The following is a 15,923-nucleotide window of genomic DNA, read 5'->3' on the forward strand; positions in this document are numbered from 1 at the left end:
TACACCAATACTAACAATTTATTAAAACCAATACTTAAAATAAACACAACATTGAAATATCAGAAGGAATAAAAGGGCTCTTTCTCATGGGAGGGGAAGGCTGGCTGTGGGGTTGGAACTGCTGCTGGATTGAAGTCAGCAGCTGATCATGAGTGAAAGGAGCCGCAGATCAGATATATGATGGATACCAATCAAAGATCACAGGTGACAGTGCTATTTTCTAAATAGGTAGTCCCACTGTAACAAGCAGGAGATGACTGAAAGATACATTGTTTCTACAGACATACTGGGGCACAGGTTGGACAGCTGCTATCATGTGTGCTCTCTAGGCTGCTGTTGACACATTTGGCTGCAAAGTGTCATGTGTCACAGAAACTTTTAGAGGGTTTTCTGCCCTCCAGTCCTGGTGCACATGTTGGTTCAGCCTCCAGATTGTCTCTTTTCCCTGTTGGTTTAAACCCATTCAATCTGTGGTTCTGAGGATGTGTATCTCCGCAGATCTGAGTCTTCCTCATCTTTGGCCTGGGAATCCTTGGCATGTTCTTCCTCCAACTGTGTCAGCAGCCTCTTGACACGGACACTAAGATCACAGTGGGGCATGTACACACTCAAGTAGCCCTTCAGGTATTTCAGAGGCAACAGGTCTGACAGTTCACAAAAGTCCTCAGGGTTCTTGTCCATCCATGTTTCCAGGAAGTTAACAAGCATGTTCTTTACTTGTTCATCCTCTTGAGAATGAGGGCTGAAGTATGCGTACCTAGAGAACACCAGTGAGAATGTCAGCTCTAAAGTCCCATGCCCCTCACCTAATACAGGCAGTCCTGTCTTCTCTCAGATTTAGTACTTCACCTGTACACCTTAGGTGCTTTCAATGTATCTGTGCAAAAGTTGAACACGGGCATCTCTATCCACACATCTCCTTGGTCACATGCTTTCTTGGATTATTATTCATGGGCCTCTACCTGGACACATCTCTATTGGGTACTCGAAAATTTCTAGAACCTCCTTTATACATGAGAGAATTGTATTCACAAAGGGCTTAGAAATCTTGGGTGAAAGATTAAATGATTTTTCATAGTAGACGTGTTACGTCCATTTTAGTCTCCCAGATCTGAACAGCCCAACTGCTTGAACCATGCTTGGGAAAAAGAATTGCTTAATGCATGCTAATGGGGTTTGAGAATTATGTAGACAATAAAGATATGGAGACAGACAAAGATGGAGATGGAGACAGAAACTGAGATAGAGACAGAGATAGAGCCTGAGATGAACAGGAAGAGCAAAAGGAAAGGGAGAGGGTGATGGAAAAGATGAGGAGATGAGAAGGACAGCAAGAGAAAAAGACAAAGGGAGAATTTTGGCAAGACACACAACAACCACCATACACACAGACACAGACATACACACAGAAACACACAAATACACACACACACACACACACACACACACAGAGAGAGAGAGAGAGAGAGAGAGAGAGAGAGAGAGAGAGAGAAAGTGCCTAAGGAAGGGAGGGAAATTCCTAAAACCAACAGGAAGCTCTGAGAACTATCAGCAAGATACACATACCCAAATACACAAACATGCACACAAACACAAACAATCATTCACACACACACACACACACACACACACACACACACACAAAGAGAGAGAGAGAGAGTGAGAAAAAGGGAGAGAGAGAAAGTGAGAAAGAGAGAATCAAAGAGAGACAAGGACAGAAAGAAAGACAGAGATAGATAATTAACAGATATTGAGTGGGAGAGAGAGAGAGAGTGAGAGACACTGAGAGTGACTGAGGGAGGGAGGGATATTCCTGAAACAAGAAGAAGCTCTGGGAACTATCAGCAAGAAATACACATACATACACTTACCCTCACAGAAAGAGAGACTGAAAGGTTGAGAGAAAGAGAGAATGAGAGAGAGAGAGAGAGAAAGCAAGAGAATAAAAACAAAGAGATAGAAACAGAGAAAGGGATGGAGACAGAGAGAGACAGATAACAGACAGAGTGAGAGAGAAAGAGAGAGAGAGACAGAGAGAAGAGACAGAGTTAGAGTCAGACAAGGCAGAGAAAGAGAGAGAGAGATGATAGACAGATAAACAGAGACAGAGGAAGGGAGGGGAATTCCTGAAACCAAAGTAAGCTCTAAGGATTATGGGCTTAGACATGGGCACTCACCTCACAAACAGCAGGTCCAATACCTGAAGGGTTGTGGCAGAACTTTTATATTTAGACAGAAAAGCTAGGACAACCAAGGGGTCCCCTTCATTCAGAGCAGGAACCAGCGTGCTCATCTGCTCAACCACAGTCAGTGCCTTGGGCTCCATCAGACTCTTTTGAGCAGAAACCTTTTCATCCTGAAAAGAGATCAAAGTGGAGGGGTCAAACTAGCACAAAGGTAAAATATCTGATTGATTCTCCTCACTTCAAGTTTCCCTGAATTATTTTTATGCCAAAAACCAAGAGAAAACAGAGTGGTTACCAGGTCTGTGTGGGCCACTCCTTGGCTGGCTTTGGTCAAATTATTTCCCCTTTGGGAAAATGGCCATAGGCATTGAAGGTAAGACTGAAGCCTGTGCCTCCAGACACCATCAAGGCCCTGCCTGTTGTCTTTCTTGAGGCCTGAGCCTCGAGTAGTCCGAAGACAGCAAGAGAACATCCTGCCCTCTCTACTGTCTCTAACAAGTGAGCCTGCAGGCCTTGCTCTAACCAGTGGGTTGCCTGGTTACCAAGGTTCTGTGTTCTTAGGTCATTTTGAAATGGGAGGTTCCATAACTGACACTTCTTCAACAGTACTTGCCTTAAAGGTCCCCATGTCCACACCCATTTCCTAGGTGCACAAATCCACACAGGTATACATCTGTTTCCCACTCCACTGTTCCCAGAGATATCTCAAAATAGGTAGCACCTCAGTTTTGCAAGCTGATTCTCTACTGTTGAACTGAATCGGCAGACTCATAAATTCTGTCCCAATTTTCCCAATCTACCATAAACATACCCTAGGCATGTTTCCTTACATTTACATCACCTTGTATGCATTCTGTGTGGAATGATATGACTCACGTGCCTGACAACCTGCTGCCCCACAATGTCAGTGTGCCTGCATAGGAATTGTCTTTCCCACAGACAGTTCCACCACCAAGATCATTTTATGGCTTAAGCCAGAAGCTTTAGAGCCCTTTGTGATCCTCTGACCTAGGAACATCCAAGGGCTTACAAGAGGGAAGCTGGCCCCCTAGCACTCTTTCAGAGGGGATTCATCCTCCATTGCTTCTTCTTTCAGTTCCTGCTTGAGTCCTTGATCTGATTCTCTCCAGTGTTGGACTGTGATCTGTCATCTGCAAGAAAACTTTCTCTTTCCTTAGTAGCATTTAGTCCTGGTCCTTATCACAGCAACTGAACGAAACTTGAGCAACCATCACCACACTTCTCTGTCCCCACCTTGTGGTGTGTGGCATTCATCACTTCTCTACTCCCTCATCTCCCTCACTCCTTCTATCCCATCTCTTCCTCTAGATTTTTCTACTCTTACCAGTGATTTTCTCCTAAGTCATTCACTCTTCATTCCCTGGTCAACTCCCTCCTTCATACAAAGTGTCTGTGTCATGGTTTATCAAGCCAGTGAGCAGAGGGATCCACATCATGTGCATGACTTCAGACTTCCCTGCTACTTACCTGATACTCCACAATGGCGGGCAGTGTTATATTAAATTATTAACTTGTTTCCCTTGCCAAATGAAGTAGAGTGTTCATTGCTCCTTTTCTCATCCTTGGGATGTTTTCTTGGTTTCTTTGGTTCCAGTTCCCAAAAGTTGTCAGGTTCTCCTGCAAGTGCACATGCATTGCATGCTAGGTCCTCATGTACATGTGAGGAGGGCATGCACATGAGAACATTCTTACATATATTATGTGCATTTTTCCTGGGAAGGCATGAAACTACATGGGAGTGCTTACCTGCATACATGCTTACTGGCATGTACATTTGTGGTTGTGTGTACATTCTTCTGTTTCTATGTGTTTTGTTTGTGTGTGTGTGTGTATTTCTCTCTCTCTCTCTCTCTCTCTCTCTCTCTCTCTGTGTGTGTGTGTGTGTGTGTGTGTGTGTGTCTATATGTTGGGGTGTATGTGTTGTTAGCCAAGAACAGCCTATATAGTGAAGAATTATGCAACAAGAGCAGAATGTCCCAAGCATCTAAGGCTCTGAAATAGGAATAAGAATAAGCCACAAAAATCCCATAATCCCAGAGCTTCCTTACAACAGCACAGGCATGAATCTGGTATATGCATCACTGTAGTAAAATTTATACTTATAATTGTGATAGAAAAGCAGTGGAAGACTAAATATTACCACCGACACAGCCAGAATGTGAGTTACAAACTTTGACTGTAAGGCAAAGAGCACAGTAGAGGAGCATAGTGTGGATTACATCATGTGCATGAGTTCAGACTTCCCTCCTACTCCACAATGGTGGGCAGTGTTATATTAAATTATTAACTTGCTTCCCTTGCCAAATGAAGTAGATTTGTGTTCATTGCTCCTATGTTCTTCCTTGAGATGTTTTCTTAGTTTCTTTGGTTCCAGTACCCAAAAGGTGTCGAGTTCTCCTGCAAGTGCACATGCATGTGCATGCTAGTTCCTCATGTACATGTGAGGAAGGCATGTACATGAGAATATTTGTGCATAATATTATGTGCATTTTTGCCTTGGAATGCATGAGACTACTTGGGAGTGCTTGTATGCATGCATGGTAACATGTATGTTTATTTGTGGTTGTTTGCATGTGTCTGTTTTGTATGTGTTTTGGTGTGTGTGTGTGTGTGTGTGTGTGTGTGTGCATGTGTGTCTATGTATATTTGTGTGTGTATTTGTTGGTAGACATCAAAAGCCTATATAGTGAAGGATTCTGAGACAGGAGAATTATGTTCCAAGCAAATAGGATGCTGTTTATGTAAACAAGAATATGCCACAAAACTCCCATAGCTTCCTTATAGCATCACAGGCATGAAACAGATAGAGGCACCACTGCCCTAAAATTTATACATATAATTGCGATAAGGAAAGCAATGGAAGACTAAATATTACCACTGACACAGTGAGATCATGAGTTAAAAACATTGACTGTAAGACAAAGAGTAGAGTAGAGCAAGCATAGTGTGGAGCAGTACAAACTTGTGGAGTTACAAGATGACTGGCTTCCTCTTCATTTCCTTGACCTAAATAAAACTTGGTGGATTAACACAAAGGAATGGTAAAGCTTTTCTCCATTCTTAGCTGCTCAAAACCCCCATCTTCTTGCTGGTCTTAAGCCTGAACTAGTTCAAGTCCTGATCAACACATGCTTTTTTGCTGTTTTTTTTTCACTGTTTTCATAAATTTTATTTTTCTTATATATTTTATGTGTTTGGATTTTAAAAGTTATCGCCTTGCCCCCTCCCCCATATCCATTCCCTATGCACCAGTTTCTATGAGGAGGCTCCCACACCCACCAAGCCACTTCACCCAAAACACCCTGGCATTATCCTACATTGGGAAAAGGAGTCTTCACAAGACCAAGGTCTTTTCCTCTTATTGAGGTTGGACAATGCCATCCTCTGATACCATTGTCACAGGATTCCTTGGTCTTTCCATGTGTCCTGATTGGTTGTTTATGTGTTCCTTATGAGCCTTGTGGGATATCTTTGGTCAATATTGTTGTTCTTATGGAGATGCAAATCCATTCTCCTCCTTAAGTCTTTTCTCTACCTTCTCTCATCTTGTCTCCTTATTCAGTACAAAATTTACATTTATATCAGTAGGCCTCCAGCAGAGCCTCTCTGGCGTCACCCATATCTGGCTATTGTCATCAAGCACTTCTTGGAGTCAGGAATAGTGAATGGATTTGGTGGATGCAAATGGGATGGATTCCCAGGTGGGGCAGTCACTGGAGGATGTCCTTCTCTTCAGACCAAGCTCCACTCTTTGTTTCTGTATTTCCTCTCCTGAGTATTTTATTCTGCCTTCTCAAAAGAATGAAGAATTGACATGATGGTCTTCCTTCTTCTTGAGCTTCATATGATGTTTGAATTTTTTCTTAGACATTCCAAGTTTTGAGGCTAAAATACTATTTTAAAGGAGTGGATACCATGTGTGTTCTTTTGTGACTGGGTTACCACACTCTAGTTGGTATTTTCTAGTTCAATCTTTTGCCTAAGAATTCATATTTTCATTTGTTTTTAATAGTTCAGAAGTACTCCTGTGTAAACATAACACATTTTCTGTATCCATTCCTCTGTTTATGGACATCTGGTTCTTTCCAGGTTCTGGTTATTATAAATACGGCTGATATGAACATAGTGCAGCATGTGTCTTGTTCTGTGTTGGAGATTTTTTGGGTGTATGCCCAGGAATGATAAGGCTGGGTCCTCAGATAGTACTATTTTCAAGCTATTAGAAAGTTCCAGAGAAATTTTCTGATGGTTGTACCAGTTTTTGATTTCACCAACAGTGGAGGAGTATTCCTCTTTTGCCATATCCTTGCCAGCTTCTGCTATCACCTGAGTTTTTGATCTTAGCCATTCTGACAGTGATATGTAAGCTGGTATCTCAGGGTAGTTTTCTATTTCAATTCCTTGATGACTAAGGATGTTGTATAGTTCTCTTTTTTACTTAATTAATTATTTCATTCATTCATTCATTTATTCATTCATGCATTTGTGCACTCATTCATTAATTTATACACTCCATATTTTATTCTGCATACGTCCAAACCCTGAGGGTACCACATGCCATCTGTCCATCTGGTTCCCCTAGTACAATTCCAACTGACTCCCCAAGGATTTGTGCATCCTACCCAGCCCACAGGACCCCTAAATTTCCTGGGGTATCCAATTTTCTGAAGGTTAGCTGTGTTTTATATAAATGAGCCCAGACTGGGGAGTACTCTGCTTTACAAGTGTTGGAGGCCTCTCCTCAGCTGGTTTTTGTTGCCTTGTTGATGATCCACAGTCTAAGAAATCTCAGGGGTTCAGGTTAATTGAGACCGCTGGTCCTACTACAGGTTTCACTTTCTCCTTAGCTTCCTCCAACATTTCCATAATTCAGTCAGAGGGGTCACCACCTTCTGTTCTTTAGTGGGCACACATTTTCTTAGTTGCTTTTGATATGTTTAGGTTTGGGCCTTGAAGTCTGTTGGATCAGGAAAATCTATGCAAAAGCAAAACCCAGTCACCAGTATAGTCTGTTTTGAAACAGACCAACCCTAAGGAGGGGAGGGAAGCATCTTAAAGACCCTTAAAGTAACATTCATAGACACAACCCTTTACTTTCTGTTGTTGAATATTTATCCTGTTCTCCCTCTCTGTTTCTGTGTGAATCTGCGTGTTTTGTGTCTCTCTTTGTGTCTCTCTACACCTTACTATGTCTCTTTATATTTCTGTCTGTCTGTCTGTCTGTCTCTCTCTCTCTGTCAGTCCCATATTCCTTCATTCTGTCCCTCCCTAACTTCTTCCCTTTCTCCCACGCTGCTTCCCTCTATATATGCATCCTGCCCTCTCTGACTTCTCTCACTCTCTTTCTCTCTCCACTAGCACTATCTGCATCATTTTTAGCAGTACCTCCTTCCTTCCTTTTCAGAATATGGTAGGCCTCCCATGTATATTTAGCAACCCTGGCTTCTCCATTTTCATTATGCCAGGGCACCTCCTCTTCTTTTAAGGCTAGAGCATGCAACCCAGTGAGGGGAGAGGCTCCCATGCACAGGCAAGAGAGGCAGAGACAGACCCTGCTACCACTGTTAAGACTTCACATGAAGATGACCCTACACTAGAGGTGCAAGGTGCACAGGGCCTAAGGCAGTCAAATATAGGCTTCTAGGTCCCTCCCCATGCAGGCTTTCTGGTGGAATGTTCATTCCCAATACTGTATGGGCTCAATTTGGCTGCATTTTTTCTTTTGTTTTCCTTTAACCCCAGCTCCTACAAAAATTCTCGCAACTTTTCGATACCCTTTTCCAAGCTCTACCTAATGTCGGCTTGTGTGTCTTTGCATTGTTTTTCATCATGTACTAAGTGAAGCTTTTCTGATGACAATAGAGGGTAAGACCTATCTCTGAGAATATCAGAATTTTATTATAAATCATTTCACTGGCATTTTTTCAATTCATTTTTTTGTATCTTTTCTCTATCTGTATCTGTGGCTGTGGGTAATCCAGCCTGTGGTTCTTGGTACTCCATGAATTGCTAGGGGTGGACAGGCTCTCATGGAATAAGTCTCAAATGTGGGAAGGCATTTTTTTGACATTTTCAGAATTTCTGTGCCACCTTTACTACAGCACATCTTGCAGGCTGTACAAAATGTAGGTAAAATGTTTTGCGGCGGGGCTGATATGCTAATCTGTCCACTGGAAGACTTTCTGGTTCTAAGAGAAGGCTCAATATCCCCAACTACTTGAAATCTAATCTGGGACTACCTTGTCATTGATTCCTAGAAGTTTCCATTGCTCTAGGCTTCCAGCTTGTCCCAGAGATAACAACACACAATTCTTCTTCATTATTCCAACACTACTTCCCATTGCCGTCCCAATTGCTTCCATCTCTTTTCCATTCCTCAACTTCCTGTAGAGCCCTCCCTTACCTGCACCCCACACCAATATACATAAGATAGATATCTATTGTGTTCTTCTTCACAGTGAGATGCATGCATCTAGATCTTGGTTCCTCCCATTACTTAAGTTCTCTGGGTTTGTGCATTGTAGCATACCTCTTGTTTATTTTAAGCATAATTTACGCATATAAGTCAGTTTATATTTGTTTTCTTGTAATATTCCTTTGCCTGGATGGAACAAGGTGTTGATTTTAACAGCTGGAGCGCACTCCATTGTCTACATGTAAAATATGTTTTATCCATTCTTTAGTTGAAGGATTTTAGGTTGATCCTAGCCATTACCAATAAAGATTGTATGAAAATAGTTTAGCAAGTGGACTTGTCTTATGCATTTTTTTCTCAAAACACAAAGTGTAAAAATTATTGTACAATTTCATACTTCTTGCAACATTGGAAAGGAGTCCCCCCCCCCATGTTGGCCTAAACTTTTACTTCTTTTCGTTCTTTAGCCATTCTGACCTAAGATAGAATCTCAAAATCATTTTGTTTGCTTTTCTCTGATGACTAATGTTGTTGATCATTTCTCGTAGTACATTTCTTTAAGTGATAGGATTCTGTTGAGAATTCTGCTTAGATCTGTATGTTTGATCCATGTGCCCCCAGCCTTTGGGCATGTCCACTGGAGAGGCAATACATGGAGTGTTTCACTGTGCTCATCACAGTAGCTTACATTGAGACAGCGGGTGCTCCAGGAGTGGAAAGTGCTATGTGAGATGTGAGAAATCCAAAGCTGGGATTCCTTGGTTTTCAAGCATCTACTCCTTCCTAGAAATGTCTAATTTTTTTAGAATAAAAACATAAACTCTAAACTTAGTACAAAACCTTTGACTTATAATGGTGTCAGGTCGCTAGACATGCATGTACTAATATGACACAAATATTGTGGGAGTAACCAACAGATATCTGCCTTGACTTAGGATTCACTCAGTGACATGGACACCACACCTGACACTGCTTGGCTGACCAAGAACCTGAGACTAGATAGTTGAGTGACCTGGGGATAATGTAAATACGATTCTCTACAAAATAAACAGTAAAAAATTGATTTCTAATGATTGTTATACTCATAGAACAGTGCCTTGCTCAATCAGCATCAGAGCGGCGTCCTTCTGAATGAGATCACAAGACATACTGAGGTCCGTAAGCAGACATTATGTAGAGTGAGACACCTTGGAACACTCAGTCCTAAATAGAAGTGGCCTCATGCAACCATCTTTAACCCAGGATTATCTCCACTTGATAACACCTTGCAATTGAAAATTTACTTTTTTCTTTTCTTTTCTTTTTTTTAAATTATTATTAACTTGAGTATTTCTTATATACATTTTGTTTCCGGGCGAACATCCCCCTAATCCCTCCCCCTCCCCTTCTTTATGGGTGTTCCCCTCCCCATCCTCCCCCCATTGCTGCCCTCCCCCCAACAATCTAGTTCACTGGGGGTTCAGTCTTAGCAGGACCCAGGGCTTCCCCTTCCACTGGTGCTCTTACTAGGATATTCATTGCTACCTATGGGGTCTAAGGGAGTCTCTAAGGAAACAATTCTTCTTAGATGCAGTCCTCATGGTCATCAGCAAATGGCCAACAGAAAATGAAGCCATTTAAATCTATGGAGGAGGATCCTGGTTTCATAATATGCTACTAGGACTTTTTAAACATTACTTTTTACATTTCTTTACTAATTTATATTGATGTTTTTTGTCATTTACTCTGAATGTACTTTGGCATGTATATATATATATATATATATATGGCTTCTGTGTTATTGGTAGTAAAGGATTTTATGCCTCTGCTTTGCCATGGAGAAGGGGTTTCTGACATCCTCGCCCTTGCTGAGTTGCTGACTGCAGTTGCTCTCTTTGGGGGAGGAAGGATGATTTTGGTTTGAGGAAATGACCAGTGTTAGACGGACTGTATTTCTGCAATAAGGCAGTGACCACATAACTATTCTTACATGATCCACATTATTTGGATGCAGAGAGTGAATTAAATTGGAATATTAAATAATCAATTATTATAATAAATAAATAAATAAATGAAAGTTTATTTAATTAATTAATTACAGAATGGAATCTGGTGGAAAAGTTGTGAGAAAAGAAGATGAGAGGTGGTGAGGAGTACATACAATCAAAATGCATTGTGCCCTTTGAGAAAATGATTTCTACATTTGAAGAGCAACTTCCTACCCATTCAAATTGATTTCTCATACCAGAATATCATGGGAAGTCAACTTTCATCTCTCTGATTGCATAGATCTATTCATTAGCAAAATTCTTACCTAATTCTAGACTTGTCTTTGGGTGCTTGGCTTGGCACTGTAACTTTGTCCTTGCCTATGCTGTACCATGGCACAAAGTACAATTAATCCCTTCCTCTGCACTAGGTCATTTGTCCAGTTTGGCTTTCTGATTTTAATTCTTTGGTGTGTTTTCGCATCATGGGAGGAACAGAGTCTACTTTGTTGCCTGTGTAACTTGGAAGACCTGGTAAAGCATCCCTGAACGTAGTTACGGCTTTCTACATGTGCGCTAGAAATGAGCCTCGGTTCTGGGATTCCCATCCTCATGAAACTTTGGAATACTGGGCCTAAAATGAAACTATTTCTATGTGACTTGTATTGTTTCCACTGGAGGAAAGTGGTACCACCCCACAAGTTTACATGAAGTTTACCGAAAGTCAATGTTGAACATCATTACATGTGATATAGCAGTGGTGTGTATACCTCTTGAGAAAATGTCTATTTCATACATTTACATCTATACTTTAAGCATGTCACTTAATTGTTTTAAACACTTATGTGTTTCTCTTTCAAATTATTTTCATTCCTTAAACAATTTTGAATGTACTTAAAATATTATATCAAATAGAATATTCATAAATGGTGTATATTTTCTTTCATGATTAGATAGCATTTTAGACAATGGAAACCAAATACTAACAATTTATTAAAAATAATACTTAAAATAAACATAACATTGTAACATCAGAAGGATTAAAAGGATATTTCTCAGTGGAGGTGTAGTCTGGCTGTTGGGTTGGAACTGCTGCTGGATTGAAATCAGCAGCTGATCATGAGGGGCAGGAGCAAAGCTCAGCTGTAGGACAGACTCCAATTGAAGATCACAGGTGACAGGGCCATTTTCTAAATAGGTAGGCCCACTGTAGCAAGCAGGAGATGACTGAAAGATACATTATTTCTACAGACATACTGAGCACAGGTTCCACAGCTGCTATCATGTGTGCTGTCTCCCCAGCTGCTGACACATCTGGCTGCAAAGTCTCATGTGTCACAGAAACTTCTAGAGGGTTTTCTGCCCTCCACCTCTGGTGCACATGTAGGTTCAGCCTCCAGAATGTCACTTTTCCCTGTTGGTTTAAACCCATTCAACCTGTGGTTCTGAGGATGTGTGTCTCCCCAGATCTGAGTCTTCCTCATCTTTGGCCTGGGAATACTTGGCATATTCTTCCAACTGTGTCAGCAGCCTCTTGGCATGGACACTAAGATCACAGTGGGGCATGTACACACTCAAGTAGCCCTTCAGGTATTTCAGAGGCAACTGGTCTGATGGGTCACAAAAGTCCTCAGGGTTCTTGTCCATCCATGTTTCCAAGAAGCTACAGAGGGTGCTCTTTACTTGTTCATCCTCTTTTGAATAAGGGCTGAAGTATGCATACCTGGAGAACACCAGTGAGAATGTCAGCTCTAAAGTCCCATGCCCCTCACCTAATTCTTGCAGTCCTGTCTGCTCTCAGATTTAGTAATTCACCTGTACACAGTAGTTGCTTTCAATGTATCTGTGCAGAAGTTGAATACAGGGATCTCTATCCACACATCTCCTTGTCACATGGTTTCCTGGATTATCCTTCATGAGTCTCTACTTTGTACACGTCTCTACTGGGTACTCTAAAATTTCTAGAACCTCCTTTATTTGTGATAGAATTTTTTCAGAAAGGCTTTAGAAATATTGGTTGTAAGATAAAATAGTTTTTGAAAGTAGAGGGGCTAGTTACATGCACTGTAGTTTCCCAGATCTGGACAGGACAACTGCTTGGATCAAGCTCAGGAGAAGGAATTGCTTAATGCATGATAACGAGTTCTGAGAATTCTGTAGACAGTAACCAGATGGAGACAGAGACAGAGACGGAGATGGAGACAGAGACTGAGGTAGAGACACAGACTGAGATAGAGACAGAGATGAACAGGGAGAGCGAAAGGGAAGGGAGAGGGTGACAGAAAAGTTGGGGAGATGACAAGGACAGAGAGAGAAAAAGACAAAGGGAGAAGTAGATTGAGATACGCGTACAAACTCATACACACACATACACATACACACAGAGGGAGAGAGAGAGAGAGAGAGAGAGAGAGAGAGAGAGAGTAGGAGAGAAAGAGAGCAAAATTTTGAGATGGAAACAAAGAGAGACAGAAACAGAGACAGAGAAAGAGAGAGACATAAATAGAGATAGAGGTAGAGAGAGAGAATAAAAAGAGACACAGGAGACACTGAGGGAGGGTGGGACATTATTGCATCAACAGTTAGCTCTGAGAAGTATCAGCAAGACACAAACACACACACACACACACACACACACACGAACACACACAAACACACACATACAAAAACATACACACACAGAGACACAGAGAGAGAAGAAGAGAGATAGAGAGAAAGAGACAGAGAAAGAGAGTAGGAGACAAGAGAGAAAAACTGCGAGAGAGAAACAAAAAGATACCGACATAGAGACAGAGAAAGAGAATGAGAGAAATAGACATACAGAGAGACACTAAGGATGGGAGTGAAATTCATGGACCAACAGGTAGCTCTAAGAAGTATCATCAGTAAGTTACACACACACACACACACAGACAGACAGACACACACAGACAGACAGACACACACACACACACACACACATACTCGCACCAACAGAGACAGAGAGAATGAGAGAAAGAGAGAGAGAGAAAGAGAGAGGGAAACAGAAACAGAGACAAGGATTGAGAGGGACAGAGAGATAAGTAAAGAAAAAGAGAGAGATGGAGAGAAGGAAAGGACACACTGAGAGAAGCGCGCACGCACACACACACACACACACACACACACACACACACAGAAAGAAACTGAGGAATAGAGGGAAATTCAGAAAAGCAACAGGAAGCTCTGAGAACTATGGGCTTAGACTTGAGTACTCACCTCACAAACAGCAGGTCCAATACCTGTAGGGGTGTCGCAAAACTTCTATATGTAGACAGAAAAGCTATGACAACCAAGGGGTCCCATTCATTCAGAGCAGGAACCAGCGTGTTCATCTGCTCAACATCAGTCTGGGCCCTGATGCATGACTCAGTCCTGGTCTCCACCAGGTACTTTTGAGCAGAAACCTTCTCATCCTGAAAAGAGATCAAAGTGGAGGGGTCAAACTGGCACAAATTTGCAGACATCTGATAGGTTCTCCTCATTTCAAGGTTCCCTGATTTATTTCTAGGCCAAACACCAAGAGAAAACAGAGTGGTTACCAGGTCTGTGTGGGCCATTTCTTGGCTGGCTTTGGTCAAATTATTTCCCCTTTTGGAAAATGGCCACAGGTTTTTAAGGCAAGACTGAAGCCTGTGCCTCCAGACACCATCATGGTGACTGCTGTTGTCTTTCTTGAGGCCTGAGCTTCGAGTAGTCTGAAGAAAGCAAGAGAACATCTTGCCCTCTCTACAGTCTCTAACAAGTGAGCCTGCAGGCCTTGCTCTAAACAGTGGGTTGCCTGGTTACCAAGGTTCTGTGTTCTTAGGTCATTTTCAAAAGGGAGGTTCCATTACTGTCACTTCTTCAACAGTACTTGCCTTAAAGGCCCCCATGTCCACACCCATTTCCTAGGTGACCAAATTCACACAGGTACACATCTGTTTCCCACTCCACAGTTCCCAGAGATATCTCAAAATAGACAGCACCTCAGGTTTGCAAGCTGAGTCTCTAATGTTGATCTGAATTGGCAGACTCATAAATTCAGCACTAATTTTCCCAATCTACCATAAACACACCCTAGGCATGTTTCTTTGCAATTACATGATTTTGTATGTGTTCTGTGTGGAATGAGATCACATGCATGCCTATGACAGCCAGCAACTGCACAGTGTCAGTGTGCCTGCATAGGAATTGTCTTTCCAGGAGTCAGTTTCCACCACCAAGATCATTTTATGGCTTAAGTCAGTAGCTTTTCAGCCCTTTGTGAACAGCTGACCTAGGAACATCCAATGGCTTACAAGATGGACGCTGGCCCCCTAGCACTCTTTCAGAGGGGATTCAGCCTCCATTGCTGCTTCTTTCAATTCCTGCCTGAGTCCTTGATCTGATTCTCTCCAGGGGTGGACTGTGATCTGTCACCTGCAAGAAAACTTTCCATTTCCTTAGTAGCATTTAGTCCTGGTCCTTATCACAGCAACTGAATGAAACTTGAGCAACCATCACCACCCGTTCTCTGTCGCCACCCTGTGGTACGTGGCATCCATCACTTCTCTACTCCCTCATCTCCCTCACTCCCTTCTATCCCATCTCTTCCTCTAGATTTTTCCTACTCTTACCAGTGGTTTTGCTCCAAAGTCATTCACTCTTCATTCCCTGGCCATCTCCCTCCTTCAAACAAAGTGTCTGTGTAATGATTTAGCAAGCCAGTGAGCAGAGGAATCCACATCATGTGCATGAGTTCAGACTTCCCTGATACTCCACAATGGTGGGCAGTGTTATATTAAATTATTAAATTGTTTCCCTTGCCAAATGAAGTAGATTTGTGTTCATTGCTCCTTTGCTCTTCCTTGGGATGTTTTCTTAGTTTCTTTGGTTGCAGTACCCAAAAGGTGTCAGGTTCTCCTGCAAGTGCACATGCATGTGCATGCTAGTTCCTCATGTACATGTGAGGAGGGCATGCACATGAGAACATTCTTACATACATTATGTGCATTTTTGCCTTGGAATGCATGAGACTACTTGGGAGTGCTTGTATGCATGCATGGTAACATGCATGCTTATTTGTGGTTGTTTGCCTGTGTCTGTTTTGTATGTGTTTTGGGCTGTGTGTGTGTGTGTGTGTGTGTGTGTGTGTGTGTGTGTATGTATGTATGTGTGGGTGTATATTTGTTGGTAGACATCAAAAGCCTATATAGTGAAGGATTCTGAGACAGGACAATTATGTTCCAAGCAAATAGGATGCTGTTCATGTAACCAAGAATAAGCCACAAAACTCCCATAGCTTCCGTTCTGCAGCACAGGCATGAATCAGGGAGAGGCCCCACTGCACTAAAA

At 42.0% G+C, this 15,923-nt stretch overlaps 2 protein-coding genes and 1 pseudogene across 2 annotated transcripts; 1 reads left to right on the forward strand and 2 right to left on the reverse strand.

Moving 5' to 3' along the window:
• Window positions 1-2,736, reverse strand: Ralgds-ps4 (ral guanine nucleotide dissociation stimulator, pseudogene 4). Its single transcript, XM_063275810.1, has 3 exons — window positions 2,482-2,736; window positions 2,178-2,356; window positions 1-757 (listed from the first exon to the last, which is right to left on the reverse strand). The coding sequence occupies exons 1-3, from the start codon at window positions 2,656-2,658 to the stop codon at window positions 454-456; spliced, it is 660 nt and encodes a 219-aa protein (XP_063131880.1). The 5' UTR covers window positions 2,659-2,736; the 3' UTR covers window positions 1-453.
• Window positions 283-15,923, forward strand: part of LOC134482317 (non-POU domain-containing octamer-binding protein-like) — a 44,977-nt pseudogene continuing 29,336 nt past the window's right edge.
• Window positions 11,561-14,389, reverse strand: LOC102552466 (uncharacterized). Its single transcript, XM_063275809.1, has 3 exons — window positions 14,150-14,389; window positions 13,827-14,023; window positions 11,561-12,312 (listed from the first exon to the last, which is right to left on the reverse strand). Exons 1-3 carry the CDS (start codon window positions 14,324-14,326, stop codon window positions 12,012-12,014), a joined length of 675 nt encoding a protein of 224 aa, XP_063131879.1. The 5' UTR covers window positions 14,327-14,389; the 3' UTR covers window positions 11,561-12,011.

Source organism: Rattus norvegicus, chromosome 16, assembly GCF_036323735.1.
Source record: "Rattus norvegicus strain BN/NHsdMcwi chromosome 16, GRCr8, whole genome shotgun sequence".
In the NCBI taxonomy this organism is placed as follows: domain Eukaryota; kingdom Metazoa; phylum Chordata; class Mammalia; order Rodentia; family Muridae; genus Rattus; species Rattus norvegicus.